General features: G+C 40.5%; 1 protein-coding gene across 3 annotated transcripts in view; it reads right to left on the bottom strand.

Annotated features, from left to right (window-relative positions):
- Positions 1 to 16,402: 16,402 nt before the first annotated feature.
- Positions 16,403 to 17,877, bottom strand: part of MOB2 (MOB kinase activator 2) — a 120,213-nt gene continuing 118,738 nt past the window's right edge. For all 3 annotated transcript variants that reach the window (XM_081934783.1, XM_081934782.1, XM_081934781.1), the window contains exon 5: positions 16,403 to 17,740. In XM_081934783.1, coding sequence (XP_081790909.1) covers positions 17,406 to 17,740 — 335 coding nt within the window. In that variant the 3' untranslated portion in view covers positions 16,403 to 17,405. The remainder of the gene's footprint in view (positions 17,741 to 17,877) is intronic.

The raw sequence follows: 17,877 nt of genomic DNA, 5'->3' as shown, positions 1-17,877 counted from the left end.
TGGCTTCCGAAGGCTGGAGGGAAGTGCTGCTGAGGGCGAAGAACCGGAGGGCCTTGTTCCAGTGGGAGAGCATCATGGTCTGGAAGTGGCTGACCATCTTATCCTGCTGAGCCTCCAGGTACCAGTACCTGGCCTTGCACTCCCACAGGTCTTCCCTCTGCTTGGAAAGCCTATGCTCGTAGTCCTCGGTGAGGTTCTTCTGCGGAGCCAATTTGAACTGAGCCAGCTATTTTCCCAACTCTTCCTCATGGTGGCTGCTTAGCTCCAACAATTGCTTCCTGTTGGGGCCTGAAGGAGCTAAGGTGGGGAGACAAGGAGTGGCTGGGAAGGAAGGTACAAGTAGAGGCCAGCGAGGCACCCCTCGATGTGAGTGACATCGAGTTGGCCACTCCCACCCAGTCACATGACCACCTAGCCACTCCCATTAGGCAGATCATATTAGTGGTCCACGGGATTTAAAATTATGAATTCAGTGGTCCCTGAGGTCCGAAATATTAGTGACTCCTGCTCTAAAGCACCTAAAGGCAGAACAAGAAGCAATGGATGGAAACTAATCAAGGAGAGAAGAACTAAGGAGAAATTTCCTGGCAGTGAGAATAATTAATCAGTGATACAACTTGCCTGCAGAAGTTGTGTATGTTCAAACACTGGAAGTTTTGAAGAAGAGATTGAACAACCATTTGTCTGAAATGCTTTAGGGTTTCCTGCCTGAGCAGAGGGTCGGACTAGACGACCTCCAAGGTCCTTTCCAACTCCATTATTCTGTTAAGAACTTTTCACTTTGCCTCTTATAAGAAGTCAGTCTCTAGGGAAGCTTCTAATGATTTGTTATTGCCGTGTTTCCAGTAGCAGACATGGATATCTGAAACTTCAGGTAAGAACTAATACAATAAAAGGGCCTTGCTTCAAGATGTTTAATTCTAGTTTTAAGATATAGATTTAAAACTTCCATTTGTTTTAATTTTAATTTTCATTTGCCATTTGATAAATTCCTGGGTATATATTATTCTACAAGTTTTGTTTTTTAATATGCTAACAGCAAATTTATCTCCATTTTATTTTCTATTATTCCCTGGCTTTACTTCTGAACTTCTTAAACCTCTTTTCTTACAAAGAGAGAAAAGTGGGTGGGTAGGTAAATGTTGTTTTGAATATTAAACGTTTATCTGGCACTGTCAAATATAGATTTTGGAAGGCAGTAATCCATGGAACAGAAAGATTGCAAGAATTTTGAAGGCACTTTTAGTCACCTAATGACTGCAATAAATAATTTTCTCTTATTTTTCATTAATGTGTTTACTCTCCTTTATGCTACTCCCAGCTCTTTGGATTTACTCTGTATAAAACCATGATTTTGAAATCATGATTTGTTAAACAAATGTGTCTTACACATAAGACTAAACCGGAATGGTTGGATTCATATTATCACATAAACCTAATCACATTATGGTGCACCAGAATTTGGCTTCCCAAGGGATATGTTACAATGGGGGGGGGGTCTACTACTTCGTTTAGGGCTGCCTAAATCAAAACCACTTCGTTTAGGGCTGCCTAAATCTCCTCTTAACATTCAGCTCAAACAAACATTAGCAGGAAACTTGATTTTTCCAATTGTTTAGCTGTGCAGCAAAAGTGAATTCTGGCTGAATTATAATGAAGAGTTTTTGAAATTCTGAACGTGCCATGTAAATGCATGGCCATGCATCTTGAACTATGACACAGCCCAATTTGGCTCAAACCATTTTAAAGAATCTTTTCTTTAAAAAAAAAATTCTTAATTTGTTGGATGCAACAATCAAGATGTCACAATCTCTGTTCTGGAAACCCTTTGGCCATAATTAAGAGCTGATCTGCATGACCACTTTGTACTGAGATGACCATGAATCATTTGTTGCTGGAGAAACATACAATGACCTCTGGTATTCAACTCCTACCAGATGTGAAGTCTCTCCCTGCTTGTCTTTTATGCTACATATCCATAGTGCTTGCTGCCTTATCTGATTTTCATGTGCTTCATCCTACTGTAGACCAACCTCTTTACTCCACTTCACTACTGTGCAATGTGGTGGGGGGGTGGGAAGGCTCCCCATCCCCACCACAGTCATTGATCACTGCCCTTAAATAAATAAATTTCTCAGAGAAGTTGGACCTTTTTAATGAATTCATTCATGGATAGTCTTTTTCTTCCATTTTGGAAATTGACAAGAGTTCTGCCATTTCCTTCCGAGTAATAGGAGACATTATATGTGTGTGCTTGGATGAATTCAAGGAATTCAGCAATCATGGGCATCGGGGTAAATATCTGGGTAGAACATCAGGCTACTACAGCAGAAAGAAGAAGAATGGCTTAAGCAGAAGAATGTCTTAAAATCCAGAAAGGGATTTCTTAAATTGGTTACATTTCCTGACAGTTTACTCATGCAAGGCATACAGCTCATTGTTGAAAAAAAAAGTAAGTGGTCCTTTCTTGTTAATTAGGACAATTCCATGGTAAGGTAAGCCAAAGAATGCTGTAAATATTAATTGCAGATCTATCACAGTGGATCTACATTCTTTAATTATTTATTTATTATTTAGAATAAAGCAATATATTCTGGAGTCATTAAAAGATAACAAATTATCATAAACATAAATATTGCCTGTCCATTGCTAAAAGGGGAGGAAAAAAAACCTGTTGGTTTTACCTCTTAGAAAAAAATTAGTTGATCTTGACATAGAGGACGGAAGAGTATTATTTCCTTCAATAATGTGAGCAATTTCTGATGAACCCCGCCCCCCAGACACACGTCAGTGTTCCAGACAGTTATGCATAGAACATAGTAGATGATCAAATAAAATGAGAAAGTGAAAGTAATTTCTGAAAGAGGTTACATCTGTAGAGCAATGTCAAAACAGGCAAGATGGTAGTTGATATTGCAATTACTCTTGATTGTACAAGTTTTCTACACATTCTATATCCTTGTCAACACATGTATACAAAAGGGGTGGAGTTTGGATGAAGCATCATCTTATCTGTTTTGATAACCCTATCCACAAATTGGGAACAACCTGCAAAATATTCTTCATTTTATCACTGTCGGGTTGCAAGGTTTACTTTACATAACTTTGCATTTCACTTTGCATACGCTTAAACTCTTCTATACAAGTGGGTTGGCGGTATTGATTTTCCTGCAAATGGCTAGTTGTACATTCAGAGAGCAGGGGAAAAGGCTCATGAAGGAAATTTGCAGGAGACTTATTTATTATTTATTTATAAAATGTATTGGCCACCCATCTTATCATAGGGCCCTGATGGCGAACCTATGGCATTAGTTGATCTGTGACTCGATTCAAACAAAAGTTTTGTTTTTCCTGATACAGCAATTGCAAAAAAAAAAAAAAATTCTCCACCATTCCTGGCACTTTACATATAACTTTGATTTCTGGGAAGAGGTTGTATTCAGCAGGTTCTGACCAGTTCTGGAGAACTGGCTGTGGAAATTTTGAGTAGTTTGGAGAACTGTTAAATACCACCTCTGACTGGCCCCGCCCCCATCTATTCTCTGCCTCCTGAGTCCCAGCAGATTGGGAGGGAATGGGACTTTTGCAGTAACCTTCCCCTGGAGTGGGGAGGGAATGGAGATTTTACAGTATCCTTCCCCTGCCACGCCCACCAAGCCATGCCATGCCCACCAAACCACAGCTACAGAATCGATAGTAAAAATAAATCCCACCACTGCTCTGGGAGTAGTGTCAAGGAAGTTGAACAAGGAAATGGGAAATATACTACTCCCTGGTCACTTTTGGAGACATTTTTAGTTTCAGTTTAGATGCAGCGTACAATATGCCATTTTCCATTACACTGGAACAATTTTCTGGAGCCATTTTCCATTACACTGAGAGTTTTTTTTCTAATTTAAATGTAGTTGAGTTACAAAAGTAGGAATTTCATGCCAGTGACAAATATTTGCATAACAGTAACGGCTTAAATATATGTCCTCTTCCCTAACATCTTCAACCAACTGTAAAAAAAAGGGCCCCTCAGAGACTTTGGAAATGGACTGGCATATTTACCATTCATGTCCATTCATTCATTTAACCTACTAGGGTAAATCTGAGGAACTGGCTGAAGAAAAGTCCTGTTGCCTTTAACCAGGAAGGCTATTAGTCATGTTGTCCAATTATCATAGATAATCAAAAGTGAATTCAGTAGCTTCTGATTCTCCCCAGAGGGAGTGATGTTAGGAAGAATCAAAATTGATCTTACACAGATAATCCTCGACTTAAGACCACAATTGAGCCCAAAATTTATGTTGCTAAGTGAGACATTTGTGTAAATGTTTTCCCCATTTTACAACCTTTCTTGCCACATTTGTTAAGTGAATTGTGGCTTTCCCGTTGACTTTGCTTGTCAGAAGGTCGCAAAAGCTGATCACGTGACCCTGGGGACTCTGCAACCGCCATAAATATGAGTCATTTGCCAAGCATCTGAATTTTGATCATGTGACCATGGGGATGCTGCAACAGTCTTGTGTGAAAAATGGTCATAAGTCACTTTTTCCAGTGCATTGCAACTTAGAACAGTCACTAAATGAACTGTTGTAAGCTGAGGTTTGTCTGTAATGTATTTTGTCACTTCATTTTTAAAGCACTCCTGTTGACCAGCAAGATAACCTTTAACAGGTAAAGTACATAACATGGTACACTCAGAATAAGAAAACATTCTTGAGCTGTCACATTGACATGTTGAGATGATATTTTGGGCTAGTGGGATCCATAAAAATTGGACACATGATTAAAAGAAGGTTGGGGAATATATGCACCCCTTTAGGTTGCAGGTCAAACTATGCTGTTCATGTTTCATAACACAATTAATAAATATGGAATATAGCCTAGATTCAGATGCAAAATATGAATATTTCTACCACAGCCACTTATCTATTTGTAAAAATTCCACAGTCTCCAACCAACAGCATAAGATTGTGCAACCCAGCAAAGTCCTTTTAGCAGTTAATTCCAGTTCTCTCACTGCTAGGCTGTATCCCCTGCATAGGAGCTCTTCTGAATTAGCTTCAGTGCCATCATTTAAAAGGGTGGGTGTTCTCCTTTACAAGTCTTTATAAGGAGCGGGAAAGACCTGGGAGACATCAGCAAACTGGAGCCAGAAACATGCAGCTGCATAAGTGAAACTCTTGTAAGCCAGGGGTGTCAAACTTGATTTCATTGAGGGCTGCATCAGGGTTGACCTCAGGGATCAGGATGGTCATGGCCAGCTCAACAATACTCGTGTTGGGGGTGCCTGTGGTGGCCCAAGTGTTCTGCCAGAGAAAACGGGCTCCCGAGCTCCATTTTCAGCTGCAATGGCCTCCTGCAACCCTCTGTCAGAGAAAACAGAGCTCGGGAGAGCTGCACATGGCCCTCCCAAGCTCTGTTTTTGCTGGCAGAGGCACCGTGGGCCAGTCCTTCATGGTTTCCAGGGTGGCCCTGCGAGTCAGATATAAGCACCCCATGGGCCAGATCCAGCCCCCTGGCCTTGAGTTTGACACCCCTGATGTAACCTGTACACATCTTGTATTTAGCAGTGACATTGTGGGCATTTCAGTGGCCAAAGACACAACATAGAGAAAAACTACTCTTAAGGTGCCTATAATTATAATGCAAAAACCTTTCCCAATTTAACTTAACTCCTTCCCCTTAAGCTAGTGGTTAAGACACCAAGCTAGAACTCAACAGACTCTGAGTTCTAATCCCACTTTAGGCATGAGAGCCAGATGGCTGGTTTTGGACCAATCCCTCTCGGCCTAACATTTCAAAAGATTGTTGTGGTGAAAATAGGAGGCGGAAGGCATATAAGGTTTGTTCTCTGCCTTGCGTTATCTGTAAAAATAATAAAGGCAGGATAAATAAATAAAATTTTTAAAAAATCAATAAAAATAACTTACTAGATGGCTGTGTAATTCTTTCTGTGTAACCTCAAGTTTCTTATGCAAGCATGGACAATTCATAACAAAAGCTGGAACTATAAGTTGGGGCATTTACTTTCCACAAGATGTAGTTTGTCCGCGTTGTCACTAATTCCATCTTAGCTGGAGTCCTCTGCCTCAAGCCTTCTCTGTTGCTCTCATCTTTTACAAAATCAAAATCGGGCAATTATAAACTCTTTTGCATTTACATTCAGATCATTTCCACTTTGCAATCTGTTAGCTTAACCGATACAGTTCGGATACAGGTTTTATTGCCAGAACAAGTTATTGTACCAGGCTCTCATTGTGGTTCTGCCACAATTTAATTGGTTTAATTGAAATGTGCCCCTTTGATTCCAATAAAAACAGATATCTATTTAAACAGGCAGATAGTGTTTATACACTACAGGAAGCAAATGTTTAAAAGGCTGTTCATCTTCTCCCAAAAGAGAGAAAGGTAAACATATTCTTGATAATTATGCATTGAAAAAAATAGAACTGAAAGAAGGCAGATTGCTTAGATTACCTTGCTTGACACTAGTAGGGTCAAGTGAGTTCTGCTTGCAGTCTAATTCTGGAATAGGAAGGGCCACTGTAGTGGGCTGAAGTGGAAACAGGCCCATTGGGTTGAACATAATGCAGTTTATTTGTTTGCTTATCCGCCTGATCTATATAGCATTCTTCAGAACCTGAACAGCTTTCAGCAAAAAGTCTGAAAGGGATGTGCAAAACTATGATAAGAGAATGATTAAGGATTAGCTCTAGTTGCCTGAACAGCCGCATGGCGAGATAGGCGGCATATAAATGTAAGAAAATGTAAGAAATAAACAAGTAAACATCCTGGTAGGATGGCTCTGTAGAGAAAAAAGAAGACAATTTTGATGGAAATATGCAGGCACTATTGCCTGGATAAAAGAGACTGAAACATTTTTTAAAGTCCAGAATGAAATAATATTTCAAAGCTTCTTAGGAAGACCACCTCTGTAATTCACTGAACTATAAGGAGAAGAGGGACAACATGAGCCTACTTTTAAGGTTCTATTCTTAGTCAGTCTCAACACAAGTTTTAGCCTTCCTGTGGACTTGATCTCCTGGCCTGGTCCATCTGGTCGTGCTGACGATTTCTAACCTGGAGGTTCAGACCCTTATGTATTTGTTCTGCTTTCTGATGTTCAGGTGGTCCTCCAACCCAGGGGTAGGTTGCTGCCAGTATTACTGCCGGTTGAGTGCATGCTAAAATTGTTCTGCGCATGCGCAGTACTGAAAATCAAAATGGTCCGCTGTAAGAGAACTGGTTCAGGGGCGTAGCAGGCCTAGGTTGCTGCAAGTTCCAGCGACCCAGGCCACCAAACCGCTACTGGTTCGACTGAACCGGTGGGAACCCACCACTGCTCCAACCTTTCTTTTTATGCTCAAGAAGGCGTCTTCTGTATTAATTTGCTTTTCTATCATGCCTCTGTCCAATAATTTTCTTCTATAAGGATTGCAAATAGACAAAAGAAGGGGAATGGGATACACTAGAATGGTCTTCTCGAAGTGAAGATGATAGTTGCTGTTCCCTTCCTATTCAATCTGGAACAATATGTATTCTCCATAAGTTGATCAAGCATTAACCATATCGTAACACTGCTGTGGATATTATTCACTGGGGAGGGCAGGGAGTTTAGGTTAGTCTGGGACTCCCTAACAGGACCCTATCCTCTTACTAGGTAGGTTGGCACTTCCTTTGATTTGCTGTTGGTGCTCAACCCTATCAAGGAATGCATCCAATATCTTCTGGTTTCCACTCATTATTCTATCAATGGACAGAGGGAGATCTGACATCCTTGTTCTTGTTGACTTAGTTGGATGCTTTTTGTGTTAGGTTCCACCCGACACCAGGCATTGGTGTTTTGGGTGCTAAACTGTAAAGATACTCCTCATTTAGTGACTACAATAGGTTGCAGCATCTCAGTCAATAAAAAAGTGGTCAGAAGGTGAAAATCATGTAACTGCAATTGTGTTTATGCCAGAGAAAAGCAAACTTTAGCGCAGTGATGACTTGGGTGCCAAAAGCATGCATGCTTGCCCACACCCATAATTCAATCCCCCTGTGCACACATACCCTGTGCATATGTGCATAACCCCCCCAAAAAAAGACAGCCTCCCCCAAGCCCCCCAGAGGCCCTCCAGAAGCTGGAAATGGCTCATTTCTGAATTTCAGGTAGGCCTGTTTTTCACCCTCCCCAGGCTCTGGAGATTTTCTTGAAGCCAGGGGAGGGTGAAAATGGCCTTCCCCAGTCCTTCTGGAGGCCCCTCAAAGCCCAAATAAATCCGCTGGCCAGCGTGCGTATGTGTGCTTCAGCTGACTAGGGCAACTGCTTCCATACCCTCAGAGATGGCTCTGCGTGCCATCTGTGCCACCCGTGCCATAGGTTCACCATCAGAGCTTAGAGCCATCCATCCTCCCATCCTTTCAAATGCACACCTCAGTGCTGGGATAATTAGCAAGAAGAGAATTGATATTCATATTTACATTCCTTGGAGAGGAAGGGACTATAAGAGAGTGAACAAGCACACAATGGGGAATATATGCATTGAAAGGAATGTATTGGCACCAGGAGTTTGCCCAGTACACTTGTGGCTGCAAGCCATGAATCCTTAGGAGGCAAACAAAAGCCTTTAGTGTGAAATCGATTAGGGTCTTGTCATTTGTGATTTCGGGCAGCAGCTGCAAGCCCCAGTCTCCTAATCAACTAATTAAGGTCACAGAGCTGAGCTTATTAACATATGGTTAGCACTTTTCAGAGATGTATTGTGAAGCAAAGCAACTCAGGAGCAGATAGCTTTTTAGGAAATCTCTGCACTCTGGAAGGGTAGAGCAAAACATGAATGAGGTACAGGGCAATATGTACTTGAGAAAGAGATGCTACATAGATAAATGCAGGCATTGGCCACAAAATTATGTTTTCATCATCATCATAATTGCAGTCCTTGTTTGAGGCAGTCACTAAACAAGTACAGCCTGCCTGTACTTTATTTGTTGTAGGAGTGACTTATCTAAGTCACCTTTAGTCTTAACTATTACTACCTCAAATCTGATTGCTGCTGGAGATTGTCATTTCCTTGTTAGGCTTAGGTTTTGCAGCTGCTGATTGAATCTGAGCCTGTTCTCTGTCTTCACTGATCAATTGGTGGTTATCAGAAGTCCTCTTAATTTTCCACACTGAACCTGCTTTTTAATATATATATATATATATATAGATAGATAGATAGATAGATAGATAGATAGATAGATGATAGATAGATAGATAGATAGATGATAGATAGATAGATAGATATAGATATAGATGATATAGATATAGATATATAGATATATAGATATATAGATATATAGATATATAGATATATAGATATATAGATACAGAGTATAAGATTGAAAAGAATGGTTTTCCTCCACAGGATAAGAATATGTTTTGTCTTCTAGCTAGAAGAGTTAAGCCTTTGGGTGTTTTTTAACAGAACAGAATAAGAGTTGGAAGGGACCTTGGAAGTCTTGTAGTCTAAACCCCTGCTCTAGCAGAAAACTCTACATCATTTCAGGCAAATGGTGGAAAACCTCCAGTGATACAGCACCCACAACTTTTGGAGGCAAGTTGTTTCACTGATTAATTGTTCTCACCATCAGTAATGTTTTTCCTTAGGTCTAGATTGCTTCTCTTTTTGACTAGTTTCCATCCATTGCTTCTTGATGTGCCTCCAGGCACTATGGAAAAGAGGTGGACCCCTCTTCTTTGTGGCAACCACTCAAATATTGGAAGACTACTATCATATTAACCCTAGTCCTTCTTTCCATTAGACTATATATACCCAATTCCTGCAACCGTTCTTCTTACAATTTAGAAGCAAGCAGACTCAAACCAAAGCGTTGTATCTTTACTGATGGAGAAAAAGGAAATGACAAGGTCAAAGACAAAGTCATTAGTTTATGCTGATGCACTGGATGTGTTGTGCTATACCTGAATTTTGAATTTGGTGATTAATTGACTGCCTAATATGTAAGGAATTTATGTTTGAAGGGCCCAACGGCATCAATTAGTCATTACCTTTTACATTATATAATAACAAAAATTACTTTGGATCACTTTTAAGCAGTGCAATTTTGTGTACAGGGATCAATGAAGTCATTAATTTTTGCTTAATAAATTTTCCAGGCATGAATTTTAATGTAGAAGACTTTGTACATAATAAAAAGCTTGTTGTGTGCAAGCTGGGTCAATTTAGAACTGCAGGAATGATGTGTTTCATAGAAATTGATGTTCTTATAAAAAAATAATAATCAACTATTTACTCTTTGAGATCACTGTAAAATTATATATTGTTTAAAAAACACATTGTTCCCTTCTCTCAAACATAGGAGTAGTCATAATTTTACACTGGATCAGTGTGACAATCCAATTTATAAATAAAAATAGTTTCTAGTATCAGTAGCTGTATCTGTGGAAGCCGAAATTCCAGTGAGGTGATTGCTGCAGGTGGAATTAAATGGTCTTGGATAATATTCAGTCAGCATCATTACATATTAAGAAACAGCAGTTAAAACTTCCTGTTCCCTGGTCTCTATCGTGCCCATGTTATTTATGTATTATTAAATCATTGTACACTATTCATTTATATTTTATATTTCTTATTATAAGTAAAATGTGTGCGCAAGTAAACACAATTTACACCACATAGAAATGGAGCTGCTGCTATTGGATGAGGTACAGTAGACAAGACTAGGAAACCCAAGTTATGTGTGCAAATATTATTATTATAGTAACACTCCCACAAGTCTTGTTGTGCTTCTACCTTCCTCCCTTTATCTCCCTATGAACTAGGTATGAGGCATCCCAAAGGTGCTTTTTCAAGAGGCAACTGGATTTTCTGGATTTTCTTTGAAGACATTTCGCTTCTCATCCAAGAAGCTTTTTCAGCTCTGACTGGATGGTGAATGGAAGGAATCGAGCCAGAGCTGAAGAAACTTCTTGGAGGAGAAGTGAAACGTCTTCAAAGAAAAACCAGAAAGTCCATTTGCCTCTTGAAAAAACACCTTTGGGACAACCACAACTTAGAATCTCCATAGACATTTCGGTGTGAGGCATTTTCTCAGGTTTCATTCCTGCCCCAGACTCCGGTTTCTTTTCGTTGAGCATTGTCTTGGCTGTGCCTCTTCCTCCTGTTCTTTGAGGTTATTCCTTCTGTCTGTTACAGTTACTGCCTATTTCTCCCTAGGACAGGATAAGCCAGAGTTCCCTCCAATCATTTTGATACAGTAAAGAAGATAAAATGCCACTTGTACTTTCCACTTTCTGTGTCTTTTTGGTCACATAATTATGTTCATAATTATGCCTTTTAACAGAAGAGGGGCAACGCTCTCTGCAGTTGCAGGGGCAGATTTTTTTTTTTGTACATATAAACTCTGAAGACCATAGACTGAAAATACTATAAATGAACTACAGGTAGTCCTCGATTTACAACAGTTCATTAGTGACCGTTCAAAATTACAACAGTACTGAAAAAAATGACTTATGACCATTTTTCACACAACCGTTGCAGCATCCCCACGGCCACGTGATTTAGATTCGGATGCTTGACAACTGACTCGTATTTATGACATTTGCTGTGTCCTGGGGCAGCGTGATGCCCTTTTGCGACCTTCTGACAAGCAAAATCAATGGGGAAGCCAGATTCGCCTCACAACTGTGTTACTAACTTCACATGGCTGCAGTGATTCACAACCTCACAAAATGTGAGGTTGTAAAATGGGGCAAAACTTACTTAACAAATTTCTCACTTAGCAACATAAATTTTTGGTTCAATTGTGGTCGTAAATTGAGATCTACCTATTTTAGGACACATTAGTTACAATGCAGTTTAAGTTAGAAGGAGTAGCGTGAGTCTGTCCCTTTGCCAATTTTATTCTCTTTTCACGAGTGCCATACTTCCCTTTGAACAACTAATCATTCGTTTCCTAATTAATCAATGGAACCACTTGCCTCCAGAAGTTGTGGGTGCTCCATCACTGGATATTTTAAAGAAGAGATTGGACAACCCATTTGTCTGGAATGTATAGATTCTCCTGCTTGAGCAGGGTTGGAATAGAAGACTTCCAAGGTCCCTTGCAATTGTATTACTCTGTGTTCTGTGTGACTTATTTCTTCCTCATTTCCCCAATCTACCTGGTTCTTAACTTTGTCTTCATCTCACAAGGGTCATTTTGGAACCAAAGAAACATTTCTTGAATTAAGATCGGATTCTCACAATATGTGCAAATCTTTTTTGACCTGGCAATTGTGCGTTTAGTACAAAACAAATGAAAGAGATTATAAGAGGCTATTCAGGAAGCTCAAATGTTCACACTTTTGCCTAATGGATTCCTCTGAAACGAAGAGAAGTGGAAGCATTAAAATGTTTGCCAGTAATTTTACTGCCCAAAGATAGAGAAATCCTAAAGTATTGCAAGCACTATATCCAGTGGTGGGATTCAAAAAAATACTACTACTGGTTCTGTGGGCGTGGCTAGGTGGGTGTGACTTGGTGGCTGTAGCAGGGCAAGGATACTGCAAAATCCCCATTCCCTCCCTACCGCACCAACCGTTCTCTTGTGCAGGGCAACAAAAGAAGACCCAGCTGATCAGCTGAGACTCGGGAGGTAGCGAATAGATGGGGGCGGTGCCAGGCAAAATTGGCATTTGCCGGTTCTCCAAACTACTCAAAATTTCCGCTATCCGTTCACCAGAACCGGTCAGAATCGGGTGAATACCACCTCTGACTATATCCAAATGTAGCTAAAAATTAGACTGAATTACACATATAAACTGAGCATACAGTTTATCTTAATTTTAGGACAATCTTACTGGGAAGTGGAAGATGAGGAAAGTTGGGGCACTGTTAAAAACCAACACTTGAACTATTGAGACATCAGTGATAAAAATGGCAGAATCTGTGATAAAGCATATTTTTTTGCATATGGAAGATTCCAGGTCTAACGTATTTTTCGGATTATAAGACACACTTTTGTTCCTCAAAAACAGAGGCTGAAAATCTGGGTGCGTCTTATACATCGAATACAGCATTTTTTCCCTCCCGAAGCCCCACCCCTTCACCAAAATGGCCGTACATAGCCTTATGGAAGCTTTCAGAGAGCTCCTGGGGGCTGGGGAGGGCAGAAATGAGCAGAAAATGGGCCCTTTTTTGTCCCCCCAGCCCCCAGCAGCACTCTATAAGCCTCCATAATGCTATGCATGCAATTGTTTTGACAAAAAATGGGCTGTTTTCATAAAAACAGTCCGTTGTTTTGCCCAGGAGCACTCTCCCAAGGCTATTCATGCCTTTTTTTAAAAAAATGGGCCTGTTTTCGTGAGAAATTGGCCATTTTGGAGAGGTTTGCAGAGTGTAAAACTTTTTTTTCCTTTCAGAAAGCTCTTTAGTTAGAGGGATTGATGAGAATTACATTGGTCAAGTGCTGCAGCAGAAACAAAGTTTTAGATGCTACAGGTTGTCAGCGATTTCCTTCTTCAGCACGTGGATAAATACACCTGGAAACATCTACCTACCTACCTACTCTCTCTCTCTCTCTCCCTACCTACTTTATTTCTCTCTTTCTCTCCCTCTCTATCCCTCTATCTACCTACCTACTTAAAAAAAGCCTCTTCAGAACCTGGGTGCGTCTTATACTCCCGTGTGTTTTATACTCCGAAAAATACGGTAATTCTTGGAATTTCCAGCTAGGCATGAGAAAGATTTCTTGGGGCTACTGCCAGCCTTGTATAGACAATAAGGTGGAAACAAATATTCTGGTATAAGGCCACTTCCTTCCTTCCTTCACGTTAAATTACTCCTCCTGTTTTATTCAGAATCACAAATCATGATCTTTTTTTATTTTAGGGCAATCCTGGTAGAAATGCCATCTATGTTACATGTGCATGTTTAAAATAAGAAATGTTCCCAGCTGTATGATGTGTAGTTGCTTCTTCTTTAAAGTCTCTGAGCATAAAGGAGTCCTACTGACAAAACGTGATCATTTTTTTTACTTAAACAGCAGTGCAAGTTCAGCAGTTGGCCATTCCCTATCTGATATATTAAACAATGCAACTGTCCAGTACAATAACATTAAATACTAATCTTTCAATGAAGTAGTCCAACCAATAGAAGGCTCTTATATAGTGAGTATGCTGTACTTTGTGCTGAGCGTGATGAACAACTTTGTTAAGTCCCAGACAGAAGTTGGGAAGGGTGATTGATGCAAGGAGTTCCTGGCTCTCAGAGAACATCTTTTGCTCACTTGAGGCTATAGAAACTGACTTCTATAGCACAGAATCAGTAATGTTTACAGTGACTGAGATGAAGTAACGGCTTCCCAGTCTGAAGAAAACTGCTCCACACTCAGAAAATGAAGGCTCATTCTGAAGAAGAGTTCCTTGGAAGGGAGTAGATATCCACTTGTATTGATGGCTTCTTGAGGGGAGGGGGCTCCTATTAATTATTGGATATAGAGAAGGTAGGAGGAACGCGGTGGCTCAGTGGCTAAGATGCTGAGCTTGTTGATCAGAAAGGTCGGCAATTCAGCGGTTCGAATCCCTAGTGCTGCGTAAACGGAGTGAGCTCCCGTTACTTGTTCCAGCTTCTGCTAACCTAACAGTTTGAAAGCATGTAAAAATGCAGTTCGAAAGCATGTAGAAAAATAGGGGCCACTTCGGTGGGAAAATATCAATGCTCCGTGCATCTTTGGTGTTTAGTCATGCCAACCACATGACTAGAAACGGAGATGAGCACTGCCCCCTAGAGCCAGAAACGAGTAGCACGCATGGGCGGGGGAACCTTTACCTTTATAGAGAAGGTATTTGCTTTGGATGAAATGACAGGACATGTATTTGCCTCAATAGGCACTAATTGTCCCACAGCTGCAACCCCATGAAAAAATAATGGTCACAGCACCTGCTCTCTGAGATCAGGTGTCTCACATCTGTGCAGCTGCTACCCTGATAGCATTTCAGAAAGCTTTGCATTAGGGAGGTAGGGGCTAGCTTCGTCTGATCTGCTCTTCTTCATTCCTTTTTTAAAAATGTTTTATTATAATATTGTATTCTTACATTTTGTTTGGTTCTATTTTACATCACTCAGAGTAAGTGTGGAATCAGATGGTACCTAAATTTAATCAATGTAGGGTTGGACTAGAAGACCTCCAAGATCCTTTCAAACTCTTGTTATTCAATTAAATAAATTAAAATGCAGTTAGCTCAATAAGGTATTTAATGTCCATACCACTAAGGTAGCTTTCTTTCAAATTTTTCACTCACCCAGTGCCAAAGTTGAGCAGTCCTAAGGCATGCCTGTAACAGTGTTTTAGGTAGTTAAGTGTTCTAGCTCATCAGACATGGGAATGCAATTTGGAAAAGCCATGTTTGTACAGAAGGGGTTTCATCCAGAACTGAAGCAGAGTTCCGTGATAAGGGTGAAAAAGATGAACATTACTTTTCCATGGCTGCACCTGGACTCTATACTCTTAAGAGGCTTGTTTTGTTCTTGCCTTAAGGCCTTTTATTATTGCCACCAGTACTACCTTCAGGTAAGACTTCATTTGAACACTGTTCTAGAGTTTAGTCCAGTATAACATTTGAAGGCACATGGTCGCCTAGCGGTTAAGATGATGGGCTTGTTGGCTGAAAGGATGGCACTTCAAGACCCAAGTACTGCACAATGGAGTCAGCTCCCTTTCCTGCCCAAGCTCCTGCCCAGCTAGCAGTTCGAAAGCATGCAAATGTGAGTAGGAACAGTGTTCCCTGCACCTCAGCGTATAGTCATGCTGGCCACGTAACTGCAAAGTGTCTTCAGATAACATTGGCTCCCTCGGCTGGGAAATGGATAGAAGCACCACCTCCTAGAGTCTGAAACGACTGCATAGGGGAAACCTTTATATTTGACTTTTTATAAAGAGAACACATCTAAGAGGAAAAACAGTTTCACCTAAGATACTTTAAGGAGTCTTCTCCCTGTCCCATGTTAACACCATGTTTTTGAAATAAATACATTATAACATGAGAGAATGCAAACTAGTTCTTGAGTGCAACCTAATCTGAACAGAATACCGATTCTCACAGCAGTTGGAGCACATTATCTCTGAAAACTGAACTTGAACTTCACAGGAAATCTTTTCTTCGATGTGATCAGAAAAGGGCTGAGTTTGTTTAGAATGAAATGGGGAAAGAAGAAATGCCAAGTATTTATCAGAAGGATGTGTAACTTGAATGGAAAATATCAGGCTAAATATCCTCATGCTTAATATCATGCCTTAAGAAAATAAAATGCAAATGGGGGGACAACCCCAAATAAACCCCAAAGCAACTTCCCATGGTATGTCCAGTGAACTTTTAACTTTACACTTCTACCATGCAACGAAATACAAATAATGCCTGCTAATGCAGCAAAGAAAATGCAACTTGTGTCTGATAGAATTTTTTTTTTATTATTATTATTATTGGACAGATGAACTAAAATAAGCCAACAACATAATTATATGCCAACAGCCATCTCTCTTAGCATAGTGGTGGCAGATTGTGTGCCCCCTTCCCATCCTGTCTCAGGCCCCCTTTGGCGAAGAAGAAGCAGTCATGGCTTTTACCACAGGGTGGGATTCCTCCCCTGGCTAGTATATCTTCTGGCATTCCTCTCCAAACAGTACCAGAACTTTTGTGGGTGCTTTCAAGATCCACACGTTGAGGCCAGGGAGATCAGGGAACCACCTTCCTTAAGTGCACTGGAAGCCTTATTGCTACTTTAGTTGGGCCAAAACAATTTTCCTCCCCATTAAAACCCAATGAAGGGTTGATGCAAAAGGTCTGAGGGAAGGGAAGGAAAAGAGTCAACTGAAGTAAAAACAAAGACAAGTCTCAATGTAACCCCCGTGTAAGCCACTTTACATGTTAAGTCACGGTTTACAACTTTTTTAAAAAAAAGAAATGGCAGTACCGCCATCTTAGAGAGGAAATGAGACAGATAAAAAGGGAGCTTGCATTCAAAGACAAGGACCACTTCCCAAAAGGAAGTGGGCAGAATGGGGAAAAAAGGGAACACAAAGCAGTAGCCCAACTCAAAAAATGTGATTCGTCTCTTAAAAACAGCACTCATAATCCATTGGATAAGGGAGGAACAGGAGAGAAATGGAGGGAAGGGAAAAAAAATCCCCACAGAACTGGTGCAACGTCTTGCCAAGGATGATGCATTTAACCAAAACTCCATACAGTCCCTTGTGTCTACATGTCCTGTGGTGGCAGCATAATTGCTTAAGCTGTCTTGGTTGTGTATGTCTGTGTGTGTGTATATATATTTATATATATATACATACACACACACACACACACATAAGCACATATACATATGCATACATCCGAGAATAGAGAGTAATTTCCTTTTTAGCGTTGGTTTTGCTCTGGTTGGGAGGACTCATCTCTCCTTCACGTGGTTCTGTGCTACTGCACTACTACTGCTGCCGCTGCCGCCACCACCACTGCCATTGCCATTTCCGTTACTGCTACTACTCCCACTGCTGCTGCAGAGGATCTCTGTGAGGTCATCCATGATGGTTGTTTCTTTAGGGTCCACCAGATTAAACTCCCGGATGAAAAGGATGAAGTGTACGTAGAGTGTGTTCAAATGTCCATGCAATTCCAGTGTCAGAGTTTCCTTGAAGTGTGACGAATAGATGTGGGCTAGCACATGGAACAGATACTTGCAGATCTTCTTCACTAGGGATTCAAATGAGTTTGGGAATTCTTTGCCTGTTGTGAAAGGAAGGAGAGTGAAAGGAAGAGAAGCCATTGGACGTCTGAAAATATTTGTTTCCTTGAAAAATTCGCCTCACGAGTTTAATTCTCGTGAGGCGATTTGCAAGCAATTAAAAACAGTAAAATAATTA

Source organism: Natrix helvetica (genome assembly GCF_964273705.1).
Source record: "Natrix helvetica genome assembly, chromosome: 1".
Lineage (NCBI taxonomy): Eukaryota > Metazoa > Chordata > Lepidosauria > Squamata > Natricidae > Natrix > Natrix helvetica.
Note: the sequence above shows the minus strand (reverse complement) of the source record. Positions and strands in the feature narration are given on the sequence as shown.